We start from the raw sequence: 26,676 nt of genomic DNA, 5'->3' as shown, positions 1-26,676 counted from the left end.
ACTGTCCCCATTGCCTACTCTCATCCCCTTCTCCACACTCAGTCTCTTCCTCTTCCCCACTAGTCTTCCCTCATGCCATCTTTTAGTTAGCCAATGAGTTGAATCACAACTGCTTACAGAATCATGTGTGAGGGGTTGTGTACAGTAGCAGAGACCCCCTTATCAGTGGCTACAGTACTATAGAAAATGTCTCTCCTTCCTCCATTCAGCATTAACTTCAAATAAATTCTCAGGGAAGGATGGGCCTTGTGAGCACCTCCTCCCTCCCTGATGGGATTGTGTGTCTATTGTGCAGGCGATCACGGGTGCCATGAGTTCAGGAGAGCAACAGTCCTGTCATGCCCAGAAGCCAGCTTTCCACACACTACTCTCCCACTCTCTCTAGCTCCTGCATTCTTTCTACCCTTCTAAAAAAAAAAACCTCCCTGAGCCTTGGAGAGGATGATACAGATGTTCCGTTCATAGCTCAGCATGAGGTGATCATTTATTCTCACCCCTTTAACCATCTAGGATTCTCTGTAGTTAGCACTGCCCAAACGTAAGAAGCATCTGTGCCCAAAGCAGACAGCAGTGCTACTCTGTGAACATGAACAGTTATTTAGAATCAATTTGACTGGCACACCATGTCCATTTAGCAAGACATTGTCTGTCACTCCCCCAGCCATGACTGTTAGGCTGGGTTTATGGTGTCCGACATCAGTTCCCTCTGTGAAACACATTTTAAATCCAGTCAGAAAGCTGTTGGTCACCCCAACAGCAGACTTGCCACTGTGCACTGATACACAGCACCCATGACCATCTGCACAACAGATACACACAATCCCATCACGGAGGGAGAGATACTCACAAGGCCCCATCTTTCCCTGAGAATTTATTTGAAATTAATGCTTGATGAGGGAAGGAGAGACATTTTTTTCAGTGCTGTAGCCACTGCCCAGGATCTTGTCTCGGCTGGCGAGCTAGGAGTGGTCAGGGTCCCTAGCTGAGTAAGATTACTGATACAGATTCTCCTCAGGTAACCTACATCGAACCTTCTGGCTTTATGAGGGTTAGCCAGCAAGGACAGTGGAACAACCTTGAGAGATTTGAAACACTATTCTGTTTGGGGAAAATGTGTGAAAAAGTTTTTCTCAGGGTTGGGGGAATGGCTTAACTCTTAAAGTATCTGCTACCCAAACAGAAGTCCTTCCGTTTGAATAGTCAGGAGCCCCATGTGAAGGTTAGCCCACTGCGGAGGGGATGGAGACAGGCAGATCCTTGGAACTTGCTGGCCAGCTAGTCTAGTCAAATCAGTGAGCTCCACATCAGGAAGAGACTCTGCCTCAAAAGAATAAGGTAGAGAGACTGGAAGACGCATGACATTGAACTTGTGGCCTCCACGTGCATGTACACACGTACACACGCACCACCTGCATAAGTAATACACAAAGACACCACGCCATGTGTGCACACATACACACTCAAAAGTTTCTCTACATGCAGACATCTGCTCCATTAACCACAGTGGAAAATACTAACCTCGCTCCACCCAGGGGTCAGCAGCATGTCCTTAAAACAAAACTGAAACTAAATATTCTGTGACTGAATCATCAAATCCACCACCACCTGCTGTCAGCGGAGTTCTTATACTACTAAACCTGGCCACCATCTATCTGCCTCATCATTTAACAAATTAACTAGGATATAATTCTCTATCCCCTTCAGTCTGGGGGAAAGAAACTAAATTTAGGATACTGTATTTTAAATAGCGGTCTATAAAATCAGTGCAAATACAAAATAATAGGAAAAAAATCCAGAAACAGAAAATACAGCTTAATCCTAACACATTTTCCCCGGATACCTCTAAGAAATGAGTCAAAGTACAGTTCTCCATAGCCCTGAGTCTTAGTGTCTTAGATTCATCAGATGTAAGGTAACAGAGCTGGAGTGATGGTGGTTCAAATCCCTCCTGCTCACATGCTCTGGGACACTTGGTACAAGTCTTGTGAGTCCTGTCCTACCGTGAATCCTCAGAACAGACATTTGCCCAACACTTTCTCGGTGGCTCTAGGGAGGCAGATACCACCCGCTCCCTGAAGCCTTCACCAACCTCACTTCTAATTCTGTACTAAGAGGTTTCTAAAATTCCACCCAAATCTAACATCATGCACTGTCACCTCCACACTCCTTCCCAAAATTAAAGGACTACCAACCCCAGCAAGGTCACAACATGGCTACAGTGATGGTCAAATACACTTCAGACAACATCATGTCCAATTTCAATTTTAAAAATCAGCTATTTCAGTCTTGATTACGGTTTTTTATTTTTTTGGGTTTTTTTTTTTTGTTGTTGTTGTTGTTTTGGTTTTGGTTTCTTAGCTTTTTTTCTTTTCCTTTCTTTTGAAACAGGGTCTCACTGGCTAGCCCTAGCTGGCCATGAGCTCATTATGTTCCTGCTCCAGCTTTCCAGCTGCTAGGACTGCAGGTGTGGAATCACCACACCGGGGGAAACCTACTGCTTGTAACACAGCTGTCTAAAACAAAGAATACTATTCGTTAGAAAGGTGCCCTGTGTTTGTGGCCTCCATCTCACTGTCTGGGAAATGGCAGTGTCAGTGTGAACCCCAGCTCCTTTGGGCCTGACCATTCCTCTCTGTAGCCCTTGGGAGCCAGTGTAAAGGAATGATATCCTGGTCAGGGTGACTGTTGCTGGGATGAAACACCATGATCAAAGCAACTTGGGGAGGAAAGGGCTTGGCTTACACTTCATCAGTCATCACTGTTCATCATCAAAGGAAGTCAGGACAGGTACTCAAATGGGGCAGGATCCTGGAGGCAAGAGCTGACATGAGGCCATGGAGGAGCACTGCTTACTGGCATGTTCCACATGGGCTTGCTCAACTTGCTTTCTTATAGAACCAGGAACACTAGCCCTAGAGCGGCCCCACCCACAATGGACTGGGTCCTAAGAAAATGTCCTACAGGCTTGCCTACAGCCCCATCTTATGGAGGAATTTTCTCAATTGAGGCTCACTACTCTCCAATGACTCTAGCTTGTGTCAAGTTGACATAAAATAAGCCAGCACAAATGAGTATCTCTCATATTCCTCCCCCCATGGAGTAGAATTCCTAAAGCTGGGGTTGCTTCTCTCCTAGACCTCCATATAAGCTGAGGTGAACCAAAAAGATTTCTCTCTCAATAATTTGAATTAACAAAGTAACGCCATTAAGACAGTGGGAATCTAAGAGCTTAGATTGCTGCCCTGAGTGAAGGCTCTGGTTCATACAGTGAGTTTGTAATAAATACTTTCACCCTTTGCTCTGTCCATTGCAAACTGGCCCCAAAGCCAGGAATGTGCTAGATAAGTCCTCAAGTCCAAACTCTGGGGAAATGAAGGTCTGATCAGTAATCTCTTTTACATAAAGCTGTTTGCTAGATTCCAAGAATTTAAGATTTGGCAAGCTACAGGTATTATTCATACATCCACCTAAAAGAATCTAAAGTTTCCATTCAATCTGAAGAAAAGAAGAAAAACACAGTCAAGCTGAACTTCCCCTCCACTGTTTAAATGCTGTAGTCAACATCCAAAGGCTTGAAAAAATTCAACTTGAAAATGAACAGTTACTTAAAACTGAAGAGTCAGGATTACAGGACTCAGTAACTCAAGGAGCCAATAGTCACTACTACAGCTTTTGATCAAAATTCATTTTCTCATCTTCTTCCCTGAAAGCTTTCTGGGTCACTTGGAGGTGATAAAAATCATGTCAGGATCCTCTTTGCAAATAAGTCGCTTAGAATCAGGACTATCAGCAACAATAAGAGAGCAAATGAATTTTCCATTTGCATTTAAACTTAATCATGGCTTAAACAGAAAGGAAACAATTTAATATTTGGAGGTAGACTGAACTCACAGGAATTATGTTGCTCAAAAAAATGTTATTTTGACTAGCAAAAGAAAAAGATGTCAATGGGGGAAAATTTGGCATAGAAAATGCAGCTGAAGCCGAAAGGAAATTTAAAAGTGCAGCAGCCTGAGCCCTGGTGTGAAGGTGATGAGACACGGGTATGTTCTACTCGGCACCACATTTCCTACGAAGATCACCTTAACTGTTCACTGTGTTTGGTTGTTTTACACTTATTTAGGGGTGTGTGCATATCTCTCTCTCTCTCTCTCTCTCTCTCTCTCTCTCTGTGTGTGTGTGCGTGCGCGCACGCGCGCGCGAACATTCACATGCATGCATATCATGGTGCATACATATATGTGGGGGGTCAGAAGAAAGCTTGCAGTGGTGGGTTTTCTCCTTCCATCATGCAGGTTCCAGGATCACACTCCAACTGCCAAGGTTGACAGCAAGCACCCTTCCCCACTGACCTATCATCAGCTTGCTTTAGAGTCTCACGCCATGTAGTTTCAATCACACGTGGGGCTGTGGTGCTGGAAGTATAGATCTGTGCAGGAATCATAATGCCGGAGATCACAGCACACAGTAGCAGCTTCAAGATGATCCCTGTAAAAAGGGAAGCTCCACACAGGCTTCCCCCTCTGACAGCACTCCCTCAAATCCAAGGAGTCCCTTCCTCAGAACTATGCTTCCCTGACAACAGAAACAAGTTAACTGAGTATCTTCTAAGTCTACTCTGCATGACTTTTTTATATTTAATTCTATAACATTAGATAATTGACTCAATCACAAGGAGAGAGATAGAGAGAAGAAAGAGAGAATGGGAGGAAGGGAAGAAAGGAGGGAGGGAGGGAGGGTGAGAGGGAGAAAAGAGGGAAGAAAGGGAGGAAGAGAAAGAGAGGAGAGAGAAAAGAAAGTAAGAGAGAGAGAGAGAGAGAAAGAAAGAAAGAAAGAAAGAAAGAAAGAAAGAAAGAAAGAAAGAAAGAAAGAAAGAAAGAAAGAAAAAGAACGAACCATTTCTGTCCTGGGATTCAGATCTGAACACACGTCAGCCATCTATCTGTTTAAAGAATCATTCAGGCCACTGAAAGAAAACTCAAATGCTCCATATTCTGACATTCACACTGAATGGTTTTTGTAGCAAAGGTTATGACTGCAACATGGAGTAAGAGCCTGGTGTGTCTTCTTCCCAGCATTCCAGCTCCCTGCCCAGGAGCATGGCAGCAACCACAGCATGCCACACTGGAAGGCGCAATCAATGCTGTGCCCAACCTCAACCCCCAGGAAGAACACCACCCAACAGTATAGGCAACGTAGCCCAACTCAGGACCAGTAAGTGACCAAGTGCTGAGTGCCTGATTTTGTTTGAATGTTCCCAGAATCGAGAATTCTCAGGATGTGTAATTATGGATAGTAACATAATTGTATCTAGTAATCCTCGGTGGAAAGAAGAATAGGAATAATTTGACAAGATGTGAAAAATGTCACATCTAGACAAGCAGAGAAGCAGAGCTGCTTCTGCTCATCATTTGTTAACATTCTTGTTCCTTCTCTGTCCCGCCCACTTGCCCACCTTCCCAGACATCATTTCACTACACCAATAAATTTCAGGATATGTCTCTCCAAGATGACAAGTCTTTTCAAACATAACTGCAATATGATTATCACAGCTAAAATTCGAACAGTAATTCCTTTAGAGCAAGTATCCAACCACAGAATTCCCAATTGCTTCAAAACAGTTTTGGTCTACTTGGACTAAGACAAAAATAATGTCTACACACTACAGCTGATGGGAATATTTCTAAGTCTTTTTTTTTTAAATTCTGAGGTTCCTCTTCCATGTTCTTATTCCCTGTCATTTATTTACTTATCTTGGTTCAGATATTGCTGACAGAACCTCCATGACTACATGGCGGTTAGATCCAAGATTTGAACAGCATCTGGATCTTTCTCATTTGTAAAATAGGCCAGTGAGCTGGTTCAGTGGGTAAGGGCACTTGTCACCAAACCAGACAGCTTGAGCTTGCTCTCCAGAACCTACATGACGGAAGGGAAGAACTGACTCCAGCAAGTTGTCCTCTGACCTTTACACAGTAGTGCATGTATGCATGCACACACATGTACACAATGTCAAAGAAAACAAACATAACAGATCCCAGTTGGTGTTGTATATTTCCATTAATAGGCATATTATGCCTACATGTTGTTTGTGTGTGGCGTTAGTGACTATTAAAGGTCCATTATTTCATTAGCGTTTATAAAACTGTAATATTCTATCCATCAGTTCTTCATTTGTTAGCTAAACAGTCCTGCACACAGAAACTTCTGATCAATTATGTCATCATATTGAGGGACAAATCCAATTGGAAAGGCGGGATAAATGATTCCCTTATCCCCCTATTTATCACTTTCAAAGTAACAAGTTAATTTCCTCCTTCAAAGGTTGACTAATAGTTCTTTTTATATCGTTATGAAGTCACAGATTTAAATACATTTGACGTATTTCAGTTTGGTGAGATTATTCTTATCGACCCTCAAACTTGCACATGGACAGCAGTGGAAGACTCCTGAGTCCTTCTGACGACTCCTTGTAGCCTGGGATCGTCTCCTGGCTTTCCAGAGCTAACAAGTTGTTTCTCATTCATGATTCCCATTTTCAACCCCCGACTTGGAGTCCGCTGTGCTTCCCAGCAGCCCTAATTCCTTTAGTAGGAAGTAGTAATTAGAGCCAATCTGGCTACAGAAATGCTCATTGAAACTAGATTGGCATTTCCAGGCATTGATAGTGGGTGAGCAAACAAACATATCTTTAAAATACATGATGAGTAAACTGCATTCTATATCTCATAAAGGCTACTATGTAAAACATATGGGCAGCTCATCAAACAACACCAAAAAAAAAAAAAATGAGCAACACTTAAAATACCTGTGTGGTGGTGGTGGTGGTGGTGGTGGCGGCGGCGGCGGCGGCGGCGGCGGCGGCGGCGGCGGCGGCGGCGCACGCCTTTAATCCCAGCACTCTGGAGGCAGAGGCAGGTGGATCTCTGAGAGTTCGAGGCCAGTCTGGTCTACAGAGCAAGATCCAGGACAGCCAAAGCTACACACAGAGACCCTGTCTTGAAAATCGTATATATATGGAAGAAATTCAAATAGCAAAAACACATGAAAGGTGCTCAGTGTCTCTAGCCATCAGGGACATGCAAATCCAACCCCCTACGTGATATCATCTCCCATCTGTCAAGATGCCTCTTATCAGAACAACAAGGACCTAGTGTGAGTGAGTGTGGAGAGAAAAGGGAACCTCAGTGTACTGCTGGCGGGAATGTAAATTAGTACAGCTACAATGGAAAACAGTGTGGAGATTCCTCAAAACATCGACAACGAAATTGCTCTCCAATCTAGAAACCCAGGTACTGAATATGTAAAGACATGAAAACAAGCCAGGTGGTGGTGGCGCATGCCTTTAATCCCAGCACTCGGGAGGCAGAGCCAGGCAGATCTCTGTGAGTTCGAGGCCAGCCTGGGCTACCAAGTGAGTTCCAGGAAAGGCACAAAGCTACACAGAGAAACCCTGTCTCGAAAAACCAAAAAAAAAAAAAAAAAAGACATGAAAACAACAAACAAACCAACAAACCAACCACAGAGATATGTGCACATCATGTTCACTCAGTTTACCCATCATGGCCAAGAAACCTAAAAGACTACTACTGAATAACCAAAGGGCAAAGTTGGCTCTGTGTGTGTGTGTGTGTGTGTGTGTGTGTGTGTGTGTGTGTGTGTGTATTACATAACATATATTTTATTTATTTATAAATTATATACAATTTATAAATATAATTATTTTATATACAATTGTTATGTAACTATATGTTATATTTCTATATATGTATGGATAAAGAAAAACGAGGACAGAAACAAGGTAATACTATTAAGCCTTTAAATAGGAAACCCTAGGCTGGAGATGTGACTCAGAAAGTAGAGCACTTGCCAAGGACAGATGGAGACCTGTGTTCAATCTCCATTACCACATGAGCCAGATGTGATGGCTTCATACCCATAATCCCCATAGTTAAGATGATGCTTGGCTACACGGTGAGACTGAGGCCAGCACAGACTACAGGAGATCCCATCTGAAAAAAAAATTAATTAAAAAGATTGTTTTGTGACAATTTTTGACAATATGACTAAAACGGGAAGACATTATACTAAGTGAAATGAGACAGGCACAGAATTTTTTTTTCAAAAACTGCATAATTTCTCTTAGGTGTGGAATCTAAAAAAAGAAGTACACAGGAAAAGAAAGAAGAGTTGATGGGAAGATGTAGGTCAAAGAATGCAAACCTGTAACTATGGACAATAAATACATCGAGAGCGAAGGCACAGGAGGAGGACAGCAGTTCGCACTGGGAACGGAACTTTGCCGAGAGTGGATTTCACGTGTCTAACGACAAAGAGCACTTGAGATGGCTGCTGTGTGGATCAGCTTCACCGCACTGATCTTTCCAGACACATAGTATATCAAATCATGTTGTATACCTTCAATACGTAGGTTTTTAATCATGAATTCCTACTACTACGGACGGGAATTTAAGACTCATGGGTTCTTCACCAATGTTAAATGTTACGTCTATATTCCTTTTCATAGGCATCCCAAAAGTCCCAGTTCAGAATGGCACCAAAAATAGTTACTAACTTTCTTTGCCTCAAGTTCACAGTTTCAGAACAAGGGTACTACCAGTACTAAAATATTATTATTAAGATCGCTTGAAACTTTGAGGATAAGAGGGAATAGTTTGGGTCCCTAGGAATTCACAATACTATGCTTAAAGTCCCTGAACACAGCTCCATTTGCATGGTTATTCCATTTCCTTGATAGTATTTTGTATATTTGTTTTAATCTGCTTTTGATTTTGTCCAATTTGAATTCTTTTTGTTTGTTTTGAGGTGCTTCTAAGCAACCTATCAATGACTATACTACTAATTATCTTCATGTGGGTGGCCACAATTGGATGTCCACTTCAAAACTTTCCAAGCTCTTGACTTAGCTACCCAGTGATATATACAATTTTGATATTTGAGAGTCTAATAGGCATCCCAAACTTAACATGGTCAAAGAATCCTTACCTGTAAAATGATAATACAAATCTTCCCTCTTTGCCTCCACCCCATGTTGGTAAATGTCACTGTTACTCAAAACAAAACCTAAGTGTTGCTCTTGGCCTCTGCCTCTACTCAATCCTGCAGTACTGTTGTCAGAAAGTCCTGGTTGTCCCCTACCTTCAGACCTCTCATCTCCATCTCTTGTACCACCTATCAGGCACTCTGGCAGCTTCAATGGTCTCCTCACATACCTCATTCTGCCTGACTCCTCACTCAGCATCCTTTTATGTGGTCCTTGTAGGCACTAATTGGATCCTACCATTCTCAAGCTTAAAGCCTTCCTCTTGCACACTGAATGAATTCCCAACCCTTGCCAATATGCAGAGTTTTTTTTCCTGCTTCCTCTCTGGCTCTTTTATTAGGCCACTGAATTCCCTGCTCTCTACACTAATTCTTAGTGGCTGCCACTCGGCCATCAAATGTGCCCAACTCTATGTCTCCCAACCTCAATTCACACAGTTCGCCTTGATCTGTGACTGCTTTACAGAACTCTGCTCCCATCCTGACCCCTCCCGGCCCCTCATCCTTTCAGGTCTGTGCATCAGCATCACCTCCACCAAGAATCTTTCCCCGAAGACTCTGCTAACTGAATTCACCTCCATTATTTTGACTTTCGTGTAGTTATGACCCATCTACCATACTACCTTATTTTATAGAAAGGGTCCTGTGTCCTCTCCTGCTTCCTGGAAAATAAACCAGACACAGTATGTTACTCACTAGTAATCAATCTCACAAAAATTACTCACAAAATATCAATCCCAGCCACTGTCCAGATTCATTGGCACTCTCTTTCCAGTTTATACGGTAACTGACTCTTTTTATTTCCTCTAGAAGAAAAGAAATATCCATCCAAAGACCTGATTTTACTTTGCAGTCCCTAAATGAAGGCCACATGACTATTCTATTTACTAGTAGAAAGAGATGAATTAGCAGAGGGAAGACCAAGCAACAGCAAGAGTGAATTCAGGGGGCGTGAGCTGGGACAGCAATGACACCTTTGTTCTCTGCGACCTAACGGCTAACATCTCTACTCCCAAGGGCAGGCGACAAGTAACACAAACCTGATGCTTCCACATCCCATTATAGTTTAGCTATCTGAGACCATCATCTGTCCCAAAGACAACTCAGAAACGACAGTTATTATTAGAGCTGCTGCAAATCTTGTCAGCCAATGCTTTAATCTAAGGGCAGATCTTTTTCTAGACAGATTTTTTTTTAATATTTTGATAACTGAATTTCACAAACTGAGTTTCAAAGTATTTCTTCTTTGATAGTTTTTTTCTTGGGAAGAATGTGAAAAGGAGAGGCATTAGATCTTTACATTTCTAGTATATTTTCAGCATTTTGATGATAACTGTATTTCAATATAATCGGTTTCTTTGGGGACTTATTTTTGGGTCGGGGGTATTTGTTGTTGGTTGTTCTACTCCTTACTCTTTTGGGGGTCCCGCCACCCAGCTCCCAAATAAATCACACAGAGGCTTATTCTTACTTATAAATGCCCGGCCTTAGCTTGGCTTATTTCTAGCCAGCTTTTCCTGACATTTCTAGCCAGCTTTTCCTAACTTAAATTATCCTGTCTACCTTATGCCTCTGGGCTTTTACCCTTCTCTATGTCTGTATACCTTTCTTCACTTCTTACCTTGTGGCTTGCTGTGTAGCTGGGTGGCTGGACCCTGGAATCCACCTCTTCTCTTTTTCTCCCTCTTTGACCTTTTCTTCCCAGATTTCTCCTTCTATTTATTCTCTCTGCCTGCCAACCCCACCTATTCTTCCTCCTCCCTAGCTATTGGTTATTCAGCTCTTTATTAGACCAATCAGGTGTTTTAGACAGGCAAAGTAACACAGCTTCATAGAGTTAAACAAATGCAACATAAAAGAATACAACACATCTTCGCATCATTAAACAAATGTACCATAGCACAAACAAATGTAACGTATCTTAAAATAATATTCCACAACAAGCATTTTGGTTTTTGCAGGGCTGGGTATCCAAACCAAGAACCTCACACATGCTAGACATACACTCCATCACTGAGCCACACTGCCAGTCCTAATTAGCTCCCTTCAGAACCTTTGTTTATGTTCTGTATTCCAAATTTTGCCTAGTACCACATGCTAATGGTAAAGTGGGGCAGGAGCAGCAGAAGAGACCCATGGCAGGGAGAAGAACCCTAGCTTTGATTTGCTTCAACTCACCAGAGTATGGCCACGCAGAAAAGGAAGCCACCTTTTCACTAATTTTAATGTTGGCCTTTGGTTTTTCTTCCAGCCAGTCACCTTGTTCTGCCTTCACTGAAATGAAGAACCCCACAGCTTCTTCCTGGGAACACACTACACCCACACTGCCAGGGATCATGACAGCCTGGGGAAGCTGGGGAGCCCCTGAGCTTACAGCAAAGTTAAGAACAGGGGACACTGAACGACTTCTAACTCTCTGTGTGTGTGTGTGTGTGTGTGTGTGTGTGTGTGTGTGTGTGTGTGTGTGAGAGAGAGAGAGAGAGAGAGAGAGAGAGAGATACAAACCATCAAAACCAAAAGAAAACAAAGAAATATAACTAACGTGGTATTTCAAAATACAATGTTTGAAAATAAGAAAGAAAACTAAACAGAACTTTTTAAGCTACAATAAAATGAAAATTTTCTTCCACAGTATATGGCTAAGTTTGCTAGGAAGGGATCAATATTCTAAAAATATACGGAGCTCTTGTCAGTCAGTGAGAGAAGGACTGGTTGCCCAGCAGAAAAATGTGCAAAGACACAGCAAGTTGGGGAAGGACAAACTGCCACAAACATACTTTTCCACTCAGTCAGTCATGCAACGGAAATGATAGGCTATTTCATTTCTAACCACAATTAAATGGTTAAGTATTTTGATTTATCACGTAACCATATTTCAGATTAACAGCGTGTTTAAAAAAAATAACACCTCTGAATTTAAGTTAACAGTATGAGAAAAGCAGTAATACGTATGACATTACTTTTCTGGATGACAATATGGAAATACAGATCCTACATCTTACAGAGGTACCCATTCTTTGTCCCATCAATTGGATTTCTAGGAATTTACCCTAGGAGGAAACTCCAACAAGTATGCAAAGAGTGATTTGAAAGTAAAATCAAAGTGTGCTCTACAACAGCAGTCTGAAAGAGTGAACAGAAATCATCTTATGTCCAATAGGAAATGAAATTTTGATGTATCTATACAACATGAAATCACTTTTTAACAGTCTGGTTTTCTCTCATATGGAAAAACACTTATATCTAAAGTGAGAAAAAAAACTAGATTACAAAATCATATGCCTTTCATGAATATCTTGGCTTTATAAAAGGTACATGTATGCACATAAAGTAGGTAGCCAACGTGCTAACAGCGGTGTTACCTCTTGGTCAGGGGTGTGTTTTAATCATCTGGAATATTAATAATGTACTTTTTATAATATATAAAAAGCTATAATTTCCATGTTCAGAATATTCTAGGACAAGGAGAATAACAGAAGAGAACCCAAGGACAAAGAGTGCTTTCCATAGGCCTACTCAGCTCCTCACCTCAGGGAAGCAGAAGCAGCATGGCCTTCTCTTCAGGACTCAACTTGACTGTGGTGTGTGCCATGCACACACGTGTGGTGTCCTTTTGTTTGAAAGGACACCACAACCTGTGTGTTATGTATAAGCAGACAAGCCCAGTGTTTTCTCACTAACGGCTCACAAATCTAGGTTGAGAAACTGTGGCTGATGGGACATGAAACCTGCCCCCCCCCCCCACACACACACACTTTCCTTCTGTAGTCTGATTAGGCCAGTGGAGAAGCAATTTGGGCTTCATGGTTTTTGTTTTGTTTTGTTTTCATTCATTTTTGTTAGCATATATTAATCGTATGAAATGATGGATTTCACTCTGGCATCTTCACACACATATATAACATACTTGGATCATAAGCCCCATTCCTGTGCTAAACCCACCATGGTTTGTCATGGAGAAGGTCAACACTGCTTTGCTTCCACAGGCATTGAGTGCCTATGGAGATTATCTTTCCCTCAAGTGTCACAGAGAGCAGCAGCACACGAAGATGTGACCACTTCTTCCCCTTGTGAGTAAAAAAAAAAAAAATCAGGGAGAAAACCGACCTGAATTTTTCAAAATTTAAAAAACGATGGAACCAAAAAAAAAAAATCAAACAACAGCAGCAAAAAGCCAATCACATGGTTTGAGGTTCCATACACAACAGTTAAGCCACAAATGGGGCTTTAAAGCATGATTGTAGATAACATGAGGAAGAAACAAGATCCATTATATGGAAAACAAGGTTCATAAAGAAACAAAGAGCTAGTAACAGAAAGCAAGTAACTCTAGAACAGACTTTCCTCACTGAGCTAGGCCAGAGGCTCCCAGGAGCATGCTCACCCGAGGGGCCCTGTAACATGAGCCTCCTGTGAATTAGGGTCTCACAGGGGTTTTCCTCCAGTGTGCACCACCCCAGGAGCTGCTAGCTTCTGGGCACCAAATCATCCTCCAAAACAACCCTGAGCAGAGTTAAGAGCAGGGGTCAGAGCTCAGTGGCCAGGGGCGGAAGTAATCCTGCAGGTTTAGGATACCTACACAACTAGACGATGGGCATCTACCAGAAACAAATGAACACAAGGCAGGCAACCTGTTTGGAAAATCCACCAACCAGCCTTAGAAAACAATTCAGAAGAGTACCTGAATTCTACGAATGAAGGAGCCAAGCCCTGGCTTCCAAGCTGTCACACACAGCCAGAGGTGAACGAAAGAAACTCTAACCAGGAGGGAAAGGTCCAGTGAGATGGCAGACAAGCTGGACATGAAGGAAATCTCCAGCTTCCATATGGCTGAGCTGAAGAAAGCTCAGACACAGGAAAAGGTCACCATGCCGACCAAAGACTCCCCTGAGCAGGAAAAGAGAAGTGAAATTCTCTAAAAGCCTAGACTGGAGGATTTCTCCACCCCACCCCATCATCTCTGAGACCACCTGGTGAGGTGGGAGAATTGGGTGCAGAGGATCTTCATTTTGAAGATGTTCCAAGTTGGCACCACTTCTTCAAAAATGACTTGTCCATTGGGAGAGTGAGTGAAAGGCACCCCAGGGCTCCCCAGGCCAGGCTTTTATAAAATGCCCCAGGCTAGTTAGATCTCTACCTCGCCCCACCCCCTTTCCCAATGTGCAGCTCCCTTAGCCTACAGTTAGGGTGGGAGAGGTCACACCGTCTTAGAACAATCTGTCATGTGAGATAGACAAGAGTCCTATGTCCTCTCGATAGATGAGATCAGAGCACTGGGGGAACGATTCTGTAGCTGTACGATGTCAACCCCACAATTTGGGGAAGATAAATAGAAAATAATAAGAAGTGGTTAGTGGGCTACAAAGAAAAATTAATACAAATTACTGGTAACTAAACAGAAAGGAAGAGGAAGTGCCTGTACTAAAATAAATAAGTATATATATATGGTGAAAATGAACTCCATGCTACCCTTAAAACTGTCAACAGCTTTTAAAAGTGGCCCTAACACATTGCTGGTAAGTTACCATAATAGAGTTCACTGTCAAACTTTTCTAGAATGGACTGGTAGAATCTTTTTTTTTTTTGAAAATCAGCTTGGCTCTGTGTGTGTGTGTGTGTGTGTGCGCGCACACGCGTGTGCCAAAAGAATGGGATTCTTGGATACTGGTGGCACAAGCAACAAAACCAAGCCCACGGGTAACGTTCTAAATGGTCTCATATGATGTGGTTCAGGTACAGCTTGTGGAGACTGAGCATGTGAAACAAGCTTTCACGATTTTGGAGAGACATCTGTACTTGTCATTCAGGCAAGGTTCCACACAGCATGTCCCTCCCATTTGAGTTCATTTGGATAGGAGAACTGTAACCACATAAGCCTCCATGGGGAGCAACTCATAAATAGAGGCATCTCTATGTCCAAACACAGGAAGGACAAGTGGGCTCTGGGAGGAATTCAAACCACAAACAGTACGCTGTAAGAATCATGGCATCAGCTCTGTGGTTTCTCCCGCACACTCAAGAGCCCACATAGATTTCCCCCACTTCAGAGTCTCTGTGGCTCCCAAATCTAGCCACTCAGCTCACTCAACTGCTTGAAAGTGACCCTCTAGGCTGGCCCCAAAAGGTGGCCTTAATGCCAAGTTACCATGACCTCTCAACCAAACTCTCTCCCCCGAATTCCAATTCCAAATAGAGTCCTTGCTGACCGTTTGGTTTTAGCATTTCAAAGCACCACAGCAAGACATTTGGCGGAAGCCACACTCTGATTTGGACTCTTGTCCTGGGCTAATGATATGTGAGCCAGTCCTCCCCTCTACCTCTGGAGAGCAGCAGGGACTACAGACCATAATTAGGAAGGGAAAGAATGGACCCTGCAGTGCTCTGGGTGGCTGAGCCATGCTGCTCTGCGGGAACATATGAACTCTGAGTGCTGCTCCTCAGCCTGAGCTTCGGTGCAATGTAAAGAGGTAAGGCTCCTGAGCCTTTGCAAAAGCCACAGGAAGAATCCTCTAGCTAACCTCAGTTCCTGATTAACGCTGAATAACACAACAGTGATGTCTTTCCGACTCTTTGACCTAGGATTCTGCTTATGAGAGCATTCTCCAGGCATCTGAGAGCTGACACAACAAGGTACCAGCAGCTTCAGAGCCCTCGTCTGGCAGTAGGAAGTCACGTGGGCTGTGTGCATTCAACTCTCTGCTTCTTGCAGAGACACTTGCCCCTCAGATCAGAGTCGTGCCCTACACCAGCACGAGCACATCTTAATTCTATCAGCAATGTCTCACTCCAAATAAGGTTACACGCTAGGATACTGGCGGTTAGGACTTTAAACTGAAAATTCTAAGCAATTACAACCCATGATGCCCACATTCTTCTTATGGATATTTTGACAGGAAAATAATCCAAAGAAGAACATTTTACAAATGGAAAGGTTTAGTAAGCCTTTGTTGATAATGACCACCCAGAAGCCAGTAGCCAGTAAAGCCTCTGGAACATCCCTCTAGACAACAGAGCACACACAGCCTGTGAGAATTGAGGGTCTCAAGTCTTACTTCCTGCAGGTAGTTCAAACCCGGATCTGCCCTGGTTAGCTAAACAGCCCTTGCCAAACTACTTAAATGCTCTTGGTTGAGTTTGCTTATCTGTAAACTAGGGAGGTAAAACCCTTTCCTCATGGGGTTATATGAAGGATTAAATAGAATCTCACTACGATAATTAAACAAAGGGCCCAAGCATTAAGTTACGCAAAATACAGATCTTGCTATTGTCAAGTTACATAGGAGCAAACTTCTGTTATTAGCTCCACAATGTCCAAAGGTCAATAATGGCTTTGCATTCAAATTTACATAATTTGTAGGTGTGTTACAAGACAAAGCCCCTACCCACACAAAAGGTCCTAAATAAATCGCCCCCTTCCCACCACAGCTCATTGCCACAATGAACCTAATGGGATTCCTCTCTTTTACATAGGTGTCTTATATTACCTCAGGTAAACTTAGTAAGTAAAATGTAATATTCAAGTTGAGAGATAAAGTGGACATACTCTACATGAAAACTCCAAATCCCAGGCTGCTTTTTACGTAAGGCCCTGCATCACAGCTTCACATACAGTTCCTGACCTCAGTTTAGAAATCTCCACCCAGCCCACCTTTCCAGAACATACATGAAATTATCAAGTCCATTTACTGCAATTCACTGACATCATTCCTAAGACTTAAAGTTTAGCGAGAACATGTTTACTATTAGACCCATAATCCAACTGATTTGATTACCTACTTTTTAATTCCATTGACAGATTGAAACAAAAAAAAATTCAAAATTTTTAAAAAAGAATAAACTACCATGGGAAAGCTATTTTTAAAGCTACAAGATTGAAGGCATCCAAGTCAGAGGACAGCCATGGGACAGAGCATCCGTGCATAATGCTCCCAAGTGCAGCATCTGAAGGGCCAGGCGACCAGCTTCTCTGGTGCCAGCAGAGCACTAGTACGAACCAGCTCAATTACTCAGAAACCCGTATGGCAGCACAGACTGAGAAACAACACGTAAATACTTTAAAGTTCTGATATTCTCTACCGGTATAAGCCCCTGGCTTATGAGAAAACTGGTACTAAGATAATCTTTCCTCAAATAGCTCCAGATAGTCCAAGTTTAACCACACACACTGTGATTACCAAAACCAGTGAAGACATTCCAGCCAGAATCTTAAAGAACCTTTGGAGACAATGCCATAATTAATACATGAAGTTTTTCAATGCGTGCTCTAAAGAGCTTGTCAACTTGTTTTATCGCTTTATGGAGTTGCCCTGACTTTGTTTAGGCTGATGGTTACAACAAAGCTTGAAAGAGAGAGCAGGGACCAACTTCAGTGGAGATGCCACTCCCCACAATAAGATGCCCATCACAGCTTTCCCCATCTGTTTTCCTCCATGGCTTCTCTGTCTCTAAGCACTCTGAAGCCAAGACGCAGACTTCCCAGGATGCTGCTGGACAGCACAAGTGATCGAGTTTGAAGGACTTTGCAACCCTTTACAGGCAGAACTATGGATTGAGTTTGGTCTCCCTGCATCCTGGTGGCTTTTTTTTTTTTGCAACATTCTTGAGCAGCCGTTCCCAACCCTGTTGAAATCCATGTCTCCAAGGAGTGCAAAGCCACACAGAAGTCACGTCACATTTATTTAGTCTGGAGTTAGGCCCTATTTTTGGTAATGGTGGCAGTGATGTTTTGTTTTTCCTAAAATTCTTAAATGACTTTAATATGTAACCAGGGCTGAACACTATGACTCTGATGTGGTCCTTTCTCATCATTAGAGGTGAAGCCTAGTAAGTTTTAAATGAGTGTCGAAGCCTCCACCCCATCCTAAAGTCCACTACTCCATCCTTGCTTCTTGAAAGTTGTTTTTTGTTTTGTTTTCTTTGGGCTTTTGTTTTAGGTTTTTTTTGGTGGGTTATTTTTTTTTTTTTTTTTTTTTTGGCTTTTCAAGATAGGATTTTTCTGTGTTGCCCTGGCTATCCTCGAACTCACAGAGATCTGCCTGTCTCTGCCTCCCTAGTGCTGAGATTAAAGGCCTGTGCCACCACCACCACCGTCTGGCTATTTTTATTTTTTTGAGGAACCGTCACACTGACTCCAACAATGGCCGCCCAAGTTTACATTCCCACCAGCAGTGAGTAAGGGCTCTTCCTTCTCTATGTCCTCACCTGCATTTCTTGTCATTGCTATTCTGATGATAGCCATTCTGACTGGGAGGAGAGGGAATCTCAAAGCAATTAGGACATTTCTATGTTAATACTCAACATTCCCATTGGTCAGTGTGGAAAAATCTCTCAGTCCTCAGTAACAAGAAAAGCTTCTCCCAAGCAATTGCTTCACTTTGCCTTCAAAACACTGAATCATATAAAAATCCTATTTTCTTCTCTGGCTACTGTGATGACTCATCTTGTCAACTGGATGGGATTGAGAAGTAACTGGGAGATTGGTCCAGCACACCTCTGGCTGTGTCTATGAGGATGCTTCCAGAGAGGATGAACGAAGGAATAATTATATCCTGTGTGTGTGCAGCATGATTCTGTAGGCTGTAGGCCCAGGTGCGATAAAGGTTGGAGGAGGAAGCAGCTGGCTCAAGCATCCTGTCTGTCTCCGCCTCCTGCCCGCCAATAGGTGAACTGCTGTGCTCCCACCACCTGCTTCCTGTCATGATGTTCTGCCAAACCATGAACCCAAGAAGCAATAGAGCCAACAGACCTTGGACTGAAATCTCTAACTATGAATCCCTCCCCCACCCCCCCAAAAAATGCCTTCCTCTTTACAGTAGGTACTGTGTTGTAGCACTAAAAAAAAAACTGCCCAGGCTATTCAAATGCTCTGAAATTCAGAACCAAGTGTGGGCCCTCTTCAAACAAGTACATAGAACTGTTTTTGAACATTCTGACACACTAATCTCAACCTAAATATCACAGACAACCTAAATATTATATATATTTATGAGCTGTACCGCTTGGAATTTATATACATACATACACACACTGTAAAATGATTATCAAGTTTAGCCAATCAATATGTCTATCATTATCACCTGCATAGTGTTATCATTTGTGTGTGATGAGAGATTGAAGACCTAAATTAGCAGATTTCAAGTATACAATACAGTACTGTAAATTCTCAGCAAGCTGTTGTCAAATCTTCAGAACTTAGCCATCATGCAGAAGTCACAATTTAGACCCTTTAACCAACATCCCTCTCCCCAAAACCCTGGTAATCAAACTCTATTTTGGATTCCACATACCCATGAGATGACAGTGTTTCTGTGCCTCATTTCACTGACTGAGCAAACTGTCCTCCAGCTCTAGCTGTTGTTACAATAGGACTTCCTTGGTTAATCCTGAAAACAGTATCCCATTATCCACATACACACTCTCTCTACCCAATCACCTGCTGAACAACATTTAGATTGTTTCCATATCTTAGCCCATGTGTATGATGTTGTTACACAATGAACATGGGAGGCAGTTATCTCTTCAACATTCTAATTTTGCTTCCTTTGTATATAGATGTATATATTTGTATGTGTCTGTGGGTTTGTGGATGAGCGCGCGCGCACACACACACACACACACACACACACCTTCCAGAAGCAGGATTATTGATCATAGGATAGGTCTTCTTGTAATTTTTTTTTTTAGCAACGATGCTCTTTTTTCCACCATGGGTGCACTGACTTCTATTCCCATTAGTAACATATGACGTTCCCTTTCTCCACATCTTTGCCCACACCTATTATCTTTCATTGTTTCAGGAATTTCATTTGATTTTGCCTGATGACTGGCGATACTGGACAGCTTCTTGTCTACTTGTTAACTGTTTGGATTTCTTTCACAGGGTCTTTTCAGATCCTTTGCCCTTTGTAAAACTGGGTCATTTGTATTTCTGGTATAAATTGTATTAATCCTTGGGTGTTAATCTCATCAGATATTCACCAGTATTCTCACTGGCTATACTGTCTTTTAGAAAGGTTATAATCCTGCCTTGAGGGTAACAGGCTAGTACCTAACAGTGTTCCTATGACAACACTATATTTATAAATGGAGCACTTGTTGTAAACGTATTTTTGCTGACTTAAACACAAAAACACAGATGCTTTAAAGGGTAAAGTGGAAACTAAAAAGCCAGGTCATTCTATAGTCTGGATCCTTCCCACTTGTCACAATCAATCAAGTATTACGGGATGTGGTTTCATAAAGGACGTAAAAACCAACTATACACCCATGAACAGAAGCCACAGTAAGACCAAATGTCACTGTGTACTCTGAGAGTCCAGAATTATTGGAGAAAATACAAAGATTCGTGGTATGGTTTCTGTGTGCAGGGGGTGTTCTGGTTGCCATGCTTGTACAATAAACCCCAATGACTTTCATTTTCATGTTTCCTCAACTGCACAGGAAATATTTAGTCCGATATAATCTCCCTTGACTATCTCTCTGCTTTTTCCTGCCTGTGGTTCTGGTGTCATTTTCAAAACACATGTGACTACAGTTGAGAAGCTTTTCCTTATATTTTCTTCTGGAGTTTTACCATTTTGAGTCTCACATTTAAGACTCTGGACACCTGTCACATACCTCCCACAAAGTCAACCAAACCTGGACCGATTACATTGTTTTGCACATAGATGGCATTCCAAGCACCATTTGCTAGAGACTTCTCTTTCCTTTCATGTTCTCAGAACCTATGTCCAGGATGAGCTCATGACAAATGTAGAGATTTATTCCAGGTCCTCTATTCTGACAGACCAGTCTGAATGCTTTATGGCATTACCAAACAGTTGTAACGATAAGGTAATTTAAAGTCAGAAAGCATGAGGGCTCCAGCGTGGACCAAATGCTTTGGCTATTTGGGGCCTTTTGTGGTTCAATCTGAATTTTAGGATTTTTGTATTTATGTAAAGAAAACATTACTTTGATAAGAACTAAATAGTATGGCAACAGAATTCAGTTTGCTTTGAGCAGTGTGGACATTTTAACGATATTCATCCTGTCATTTTCCAAGCCATTACCATCTCTGTCTCTTTTTAAGATTTCAATAATGGCTTTCCAATAGGTCTCAGAGTTTCCAATCTTACATATTTTTAATCCAGCTTGTTTTGTTTTGTTTGTTTTGTTTTTGAGACACGGTTTCTCCATGGAGCCTTGGCTGTCCTAGAACTCACTTTATCGTCCAGACTGGCCTCAGACTCACAGAGATCCTCTTGCCTCTGCTTCCTGAGAGTTGGGATTACTGTGTAATCCAGGAACCTGAGACATCTTTTCCTGGCATTGTACATTTCCTCCCATATCTTATGAATGTTTAATGTGTACATCTTTACCTCTTAAATTCCTAAGTGTTCATTCTTTTTGTTGCTAATACAACTCAATTTCTTAACTTTCCTTTCATACTGTTTGTTGGTGATGTATAAACACCAATATTAACATACAAAAAACAGTGGACTCTCTTAAAAAATAACATCAGTAGGGTTACAATAGTTTTTGTATCGTCTTTAGGACTTTCCACATGATCATAACATGGTATCAGCAAGTAATGAAAATTTTGCTTCTTTTTTTTTTCTTTTCTTTCTTGCTTGATTGCTCTGCTTAATAAAACTATGAGAGGGAGTATCCTTGCCTTATTCCGCAGTTTAAGAAGACAACATCTCAGTTCTTTTTTTTTTTAACGTTAATCCCAGTAAATATGATGTTAGTTTTTTGGTTTTTTCATATATGGTCTTTACAGATTTGAAGCAAGTACCTTCTATACTTACTTTGTTGACTTTTATTCATGAAGAATGCTGAATATTTTTTGAATGTTTTCTCTCTGTCTGTTGAAATAAACATGCCATTTTGTCTATTCTGTTCATGGGGTATATAAATTGATTGATTTACATGTGTGGTCTCATCTTTTCATTCCAGGGATAAACCCAAGTTGGCCATATTACATAATCCTTTTGATGTGCTGTAAATCCAGTTTGACGGTGTTTAGATGAGAATTTCTGCATGTATGCTCCCTGGAGATCATAATCTGAGCATCTTGGGTTTTTTTTGTTGTTCTTTTTCTTGTTTTTTTCTTTTTGTTGTTGTTGTTTTTTTCTTTGTTTTTTTCTACCATTATCCTCAGTGCCTTGTGCATAATAGGTACTTAAAAAATTGATCAGTGGAGAAATAAATGAATAATGAATTAGAACACATGGGCTATTGACCTTGCATTAACTTTTATCATGAAACATATAAAAAAAATGCTCAAACTATAAAAAGTAAGGGAAAAAATAAGTATAAACAGTAATTGCTGCATAACTACCTACTATATGGCCGACGTCTTTCTGGTCAGGTTATTTACTGTGTTGCTCTCACTAGGGAAATTATCCAAAATGCAAAATGGAGTTATATCTGCAGAAAGATGTTACATACCTTAAAAAGGCCCTGGTTTTCTGGACATAACACTTGGCCATCTTTTCTCTTTTTCTCATATACTAGAGTATTTCAAAGCCAAAGTACAACTCCAGAACCTCACCATGAAGCCACTATGTGGAGATGAATGCCATTTAAGTGAAATTGCCTTAGAATTGCATAACCATCCCCTATCACTTGAGATCCCCCAGACCGAATTCCACCCCTCAAAGTTCTGTGTACACCTGATCTCATTTTCCTTAAGCATTCCTGAACTCTCGGAGCACAAAATTAAGACAGTCACCCTCAGCTCCTCCTGTACATCTCTCCGATTTTATTAACGGGGCACTGTAGGCAGTACCAGAGAATTCAAGGTGGGGGGAAAAACAATCTATTTAGAGACAATTCTAACCTAACTGCAGTGCCATCTCCCATCCATGTCTCTCCTGCTCTGAATTAGGGGAGACATCTGCATTAAAACAGTATCTCTCTTACTTAGAATGCACCTGCTCAAGCTGATTAAGCCCCAACTGAAGTCATAATCCTCCACTTTTAAAATCGCCACCATTCTAACAAAATGAGTTATCACTTCTGTGAGACCTGAAAAAAAAAAAAAATCAGGAAGTGTGAAAAACGGAACTGCCTGGATACAAGGATGGAAAAGATGGGGGCAGACAGAAGGCAGGGATAGGAGACCAGAGAACAACTTCCAGCCAATATTCCCTATAGAAATTCACAGGAATGTAAAGATACAAGTCACAGACAATTAGTACTCCATCCAGGAGGCTAGTGCCCATGGAGCCCAAGTCTCCTCCATCAGAAATGCTCCATGGGAGTTGTTTCACTCAAGGCCATCAGTTAAGGTTGGCTGCCACAACACCCTGTGTTACAGGCGATCGGCTCGCACCAATTTCACACAGCCATAACTTCCCCATTCATAATAAGAGGCAAACACTACAGAACTTTGTTCAGAATTCATCACTGTACTGAGCTTTTATGATGTATTAATTTGCAGGCACGATTCCAAATGGTTTCAATGTGGAGGCTCAGCAGCTAGCATTGCAGAGTTCCATGTATTTCCCTGGCTCACAAAGACGCACCTCAACACGGTGTAATGGCTTTACTATAAAAAATGCTGCAAAGGGCCAAAGCGGGGGGGGGGGGGGGGCGCGGGCCCAATGCCTGAGGTCTAATCTTACATGGCTAAGCATAATGGGACACGATTTGTCCTACGGAACATTTTAATAACACTGTACTATAATTACTGGATCACAATCATTTTTAAATAGTACTCCTGTGTTCAGTTTATCAGAAAGAAAGAAAAAAAAAAAACACCTTAAATCTTTCACTCAAGTCAACACCTTGAAAGTCCTGAAATTCTTCTGTAACACAGTTGCCTGACCTCATACTGACCTCATACCTTTTATTTCTATTTTTAAAAGGCATAAGAACATATGTTATAGGGGTAGATTTACAAACCGGGGGCCTGGGAAAATGGCTCCATCACATAAAGTGCTGGCTGTCTGAGTTCAGATAAGGACATAAGCAGTATACATATAAACAAACCTAGCCTGGCTACAGGTGTCTGGAACCCCTGAATTTGGTGAGCGAGAGAGAGACATGTGGATCCCCCAGAGTTTGCTGGTCAGTTGTCAGTCTCACCAATCACTGATTGCCAGGTTCAAGGACAAACCTTGTCGCAAAATATAAGGTGGACAGAGACCTAGAAAGATACCTGACATTAACCTCTGTCCTCTACACTCATGTACACAAAGACATGTACACCCACATACTACACATATACATATAAAATATACAAACACGGCATACACAACACATAAAGAGTCCATAAATTTGTTGTCTCTAACAACACAAAGAGCGACATCCCTACAGCTCTTTGGTTTTTTTTTAAACTAACGAATCTAGGAGACAGTTCAGTCATTAAAATGTTTTCAGTGAATGCATGTGGGCCCAAGTTCAATCCCTAGCACCTAGGTAGACAGCCAGATGTGGTAGCACAGACTTGTAACCACAGTCTTGGGGGAGCAGAGATGGGAGAATACTAGGGGCTCACTGGCAAAACAGTCTCTCATAATTTGTGACTGCTAGGCCACTGAGGGACCATGTCTCTAACAGGTGGATGAGATGACATCCCAGGCCTCTACAGACACACCCACACATACAATTGCACTCACACATACATGTGTGCCCACACATACACACAGCGCAGCAAACAGATCCACTAGATGTTTTCTTTCAAAATATACAGATAAGCAGGCTATCGCTGTGGTAATAAACAGGTATGCAAAGTAGTCACCTAGGAACCCATGCACAAGTTTATTGAAATATAAAATATTCCCCCAGATTGAAGCCTTCTGAAAATATGCACAGGAATATCTTGGTTACACTGAACCACTGGGAGGAAAATTAGTTTATTTCATTCCTCTTGGCAAACTCACTTAGGCAGATACATGAGCCTCCAGTAGAGAGTCACAAGCACACATCTGTGCCCACATGTCTGAAGACAATGTATCCATGACAAGGGAAGAGCAGAAGCAACCGGCAGAATTCTACAGGACCCTGCAGGCATTAATACCACAACATGAATTTTTATGAGTTTTCAAGGAGGGAAAAAAAACCCCACATGCCCTAACAAAAGGCTGATAAGACCTGACAGCTTCCAGCAAATGGAACATACACCCTGGGGCTGGTACTCACCATGGCCCTGCCTCCTGGCTGGCACAGGTGTAATCCAATGCCTATCTGCTCTTTGTTGTGTTTAGGACTGAGAGGCTTGGGAGTGGGAAGCCTATCAAGCCCAGATACTAAACTGTAGATGATAAACCTCAGACCTTCTGCAAATCAACATGCTAACAATATGCAAAGAATTGTGGGAGCGACTGTCTCCTCAACAGCAAGCTTCTTGCTTAGTTTTCATTCCCCTATCATCCTCCACAAGGGGTACACCCCCTGCCCTGGGGTGACAGGCCGGAATGAGAGCTAGCTCTGAAAAGAACATTGCATTTGTGCCCGGCATAAGGTCCCCTTCTGCTGGTTTAGACAAGGACACCTTGACAGGTTTCTGGTTTTTTTCTCTCCTCACATCAACAAACAACCACGGGTTCAGCGAAATTAAACCTGAGTAACAAAATCCTCCTTTTACAAAATGTGAACTTGGAATTCTTAGGATGCTCAAGGAAATAAAAAACACTGTATTCCTGATGAAAATGATACTCCTTGATAGTCATCTCGCCTTCTGACAATTCACTCACAAATGATCAGGGTAGACATCCAAAAACGGCATCCCGTCAATCGGTGACCTTTTAAAGCAGTGTGTCGGTCACCTGTCACCACAGGAAAGGTGCTTCATTCTATGATGAGATGGGCTTACTCCTCTAAAAGTTAGGTTGGAGTGAGAGTATAAAGTATGCTTTCACACGCAAGAGAACTTAGTGTGTACTACAACATACAGAAACATGAAAAACAACGTAAGCAGAGCCACGGAGCCAGAATCTGTGGTTGTACTTAGGGAAGTGTCTTTTGCTGAAGGTAAGGGTAACCAGGAAACCAAGTCAAATGTTGGAGAGTCAAACACTCAAGTTCAAAGCCCATCCCCTCTCCAACCAAAAGATGCAGTAACAATGCCTTGAGTTCTCTGAAAGCTCCCAAGTCCTCATCGGTGAAGCAGAACAACCCCATCCTCATACATACCTCCTATGTGGAAGAAAATGATTGATGTACATCAGCACCTAGCACAGCACCTGCGCCTCTCAGGCCCTAGTCCATGGCACTGGGTGGTGAACATCTCCCTCCACACAACAGAGAGCAAGTCTGCTCTGTCCACAACCTGGCCCTGCAAACAACTCCAGCATGCCTTGAATATGTGCAGACACACAGCATCAAATCCTGACACCACCCAAGGCCATGGGCAACATCAATGTAGCCAAAGGGCCCAGAGCCACTCCCCAGCACCTGTCCAACTCTCACTGCCAAAAACACAAGCTACATGTTTGGCTTATTGTGTTCTAAACCTGTCTTTATTAGTTTGCCTTGGAGTTTGGGTCCATGAATGGCCATTGACCTTATTGCGTCTGCGTCACAGGGAGGCTCCTTCCGGGCACACTGTGGGAAGGGACAGACTGAGGCAGGCGTGTGAACAAGCTCCCAGGGAGAAGCAGGAAGAGCCGAGCTGAGAGCCAC

The 26,676-nt window shown here is 42.2% G+C and overlaps 2 protein-coding genes across 2 annotated transcripts in view; one reads left to right on the top strand and one right to left on the bottom strand.

Moving 5' to 3' along the window:
• LOC131921550 (microtubule-associated serine/threonine-protein kinase 4-like) overlaps window positions 1–26,676 on the bottom strand; it is a 199,347-nt gene that overhangs the window by 153,896 nt on the left and 18,775 nt on the right. The gene's annotated exons all lie outside the window — the stretch shown is intronic.
• LOC131921974 (thymosin beta-10-like) lies at window positions 13,848–13,982 on the top strand. Its single transcript, XM_059276719.1, has one exon. It carries the CDS (start codon window positions 13,848–13,850, stop codon window positions 13,980–13,982), a length of 135 nt encoding a protein of 44 aa, XP_059132702.1.

This window comes from Peromyscus eremicus, chromosome 11, assembly GCF_949786415.1.
Source record: "Peromyscus eremicus chromosome 11, PerEre_H2_v1, whole genome shotgun sequence".
In the NCBI taxonomy this organism is placed as follows: Eukaryota; Metazoa; Chordata; class Mammalia; order Rodentia; family Cricetidae; genus Peromyscus; species Peromyscus eremicus.
Note: the sequence above shows the minus strand (reverse complement) of the source record. Positions and strands in the feature narration are given on the sequence as shown.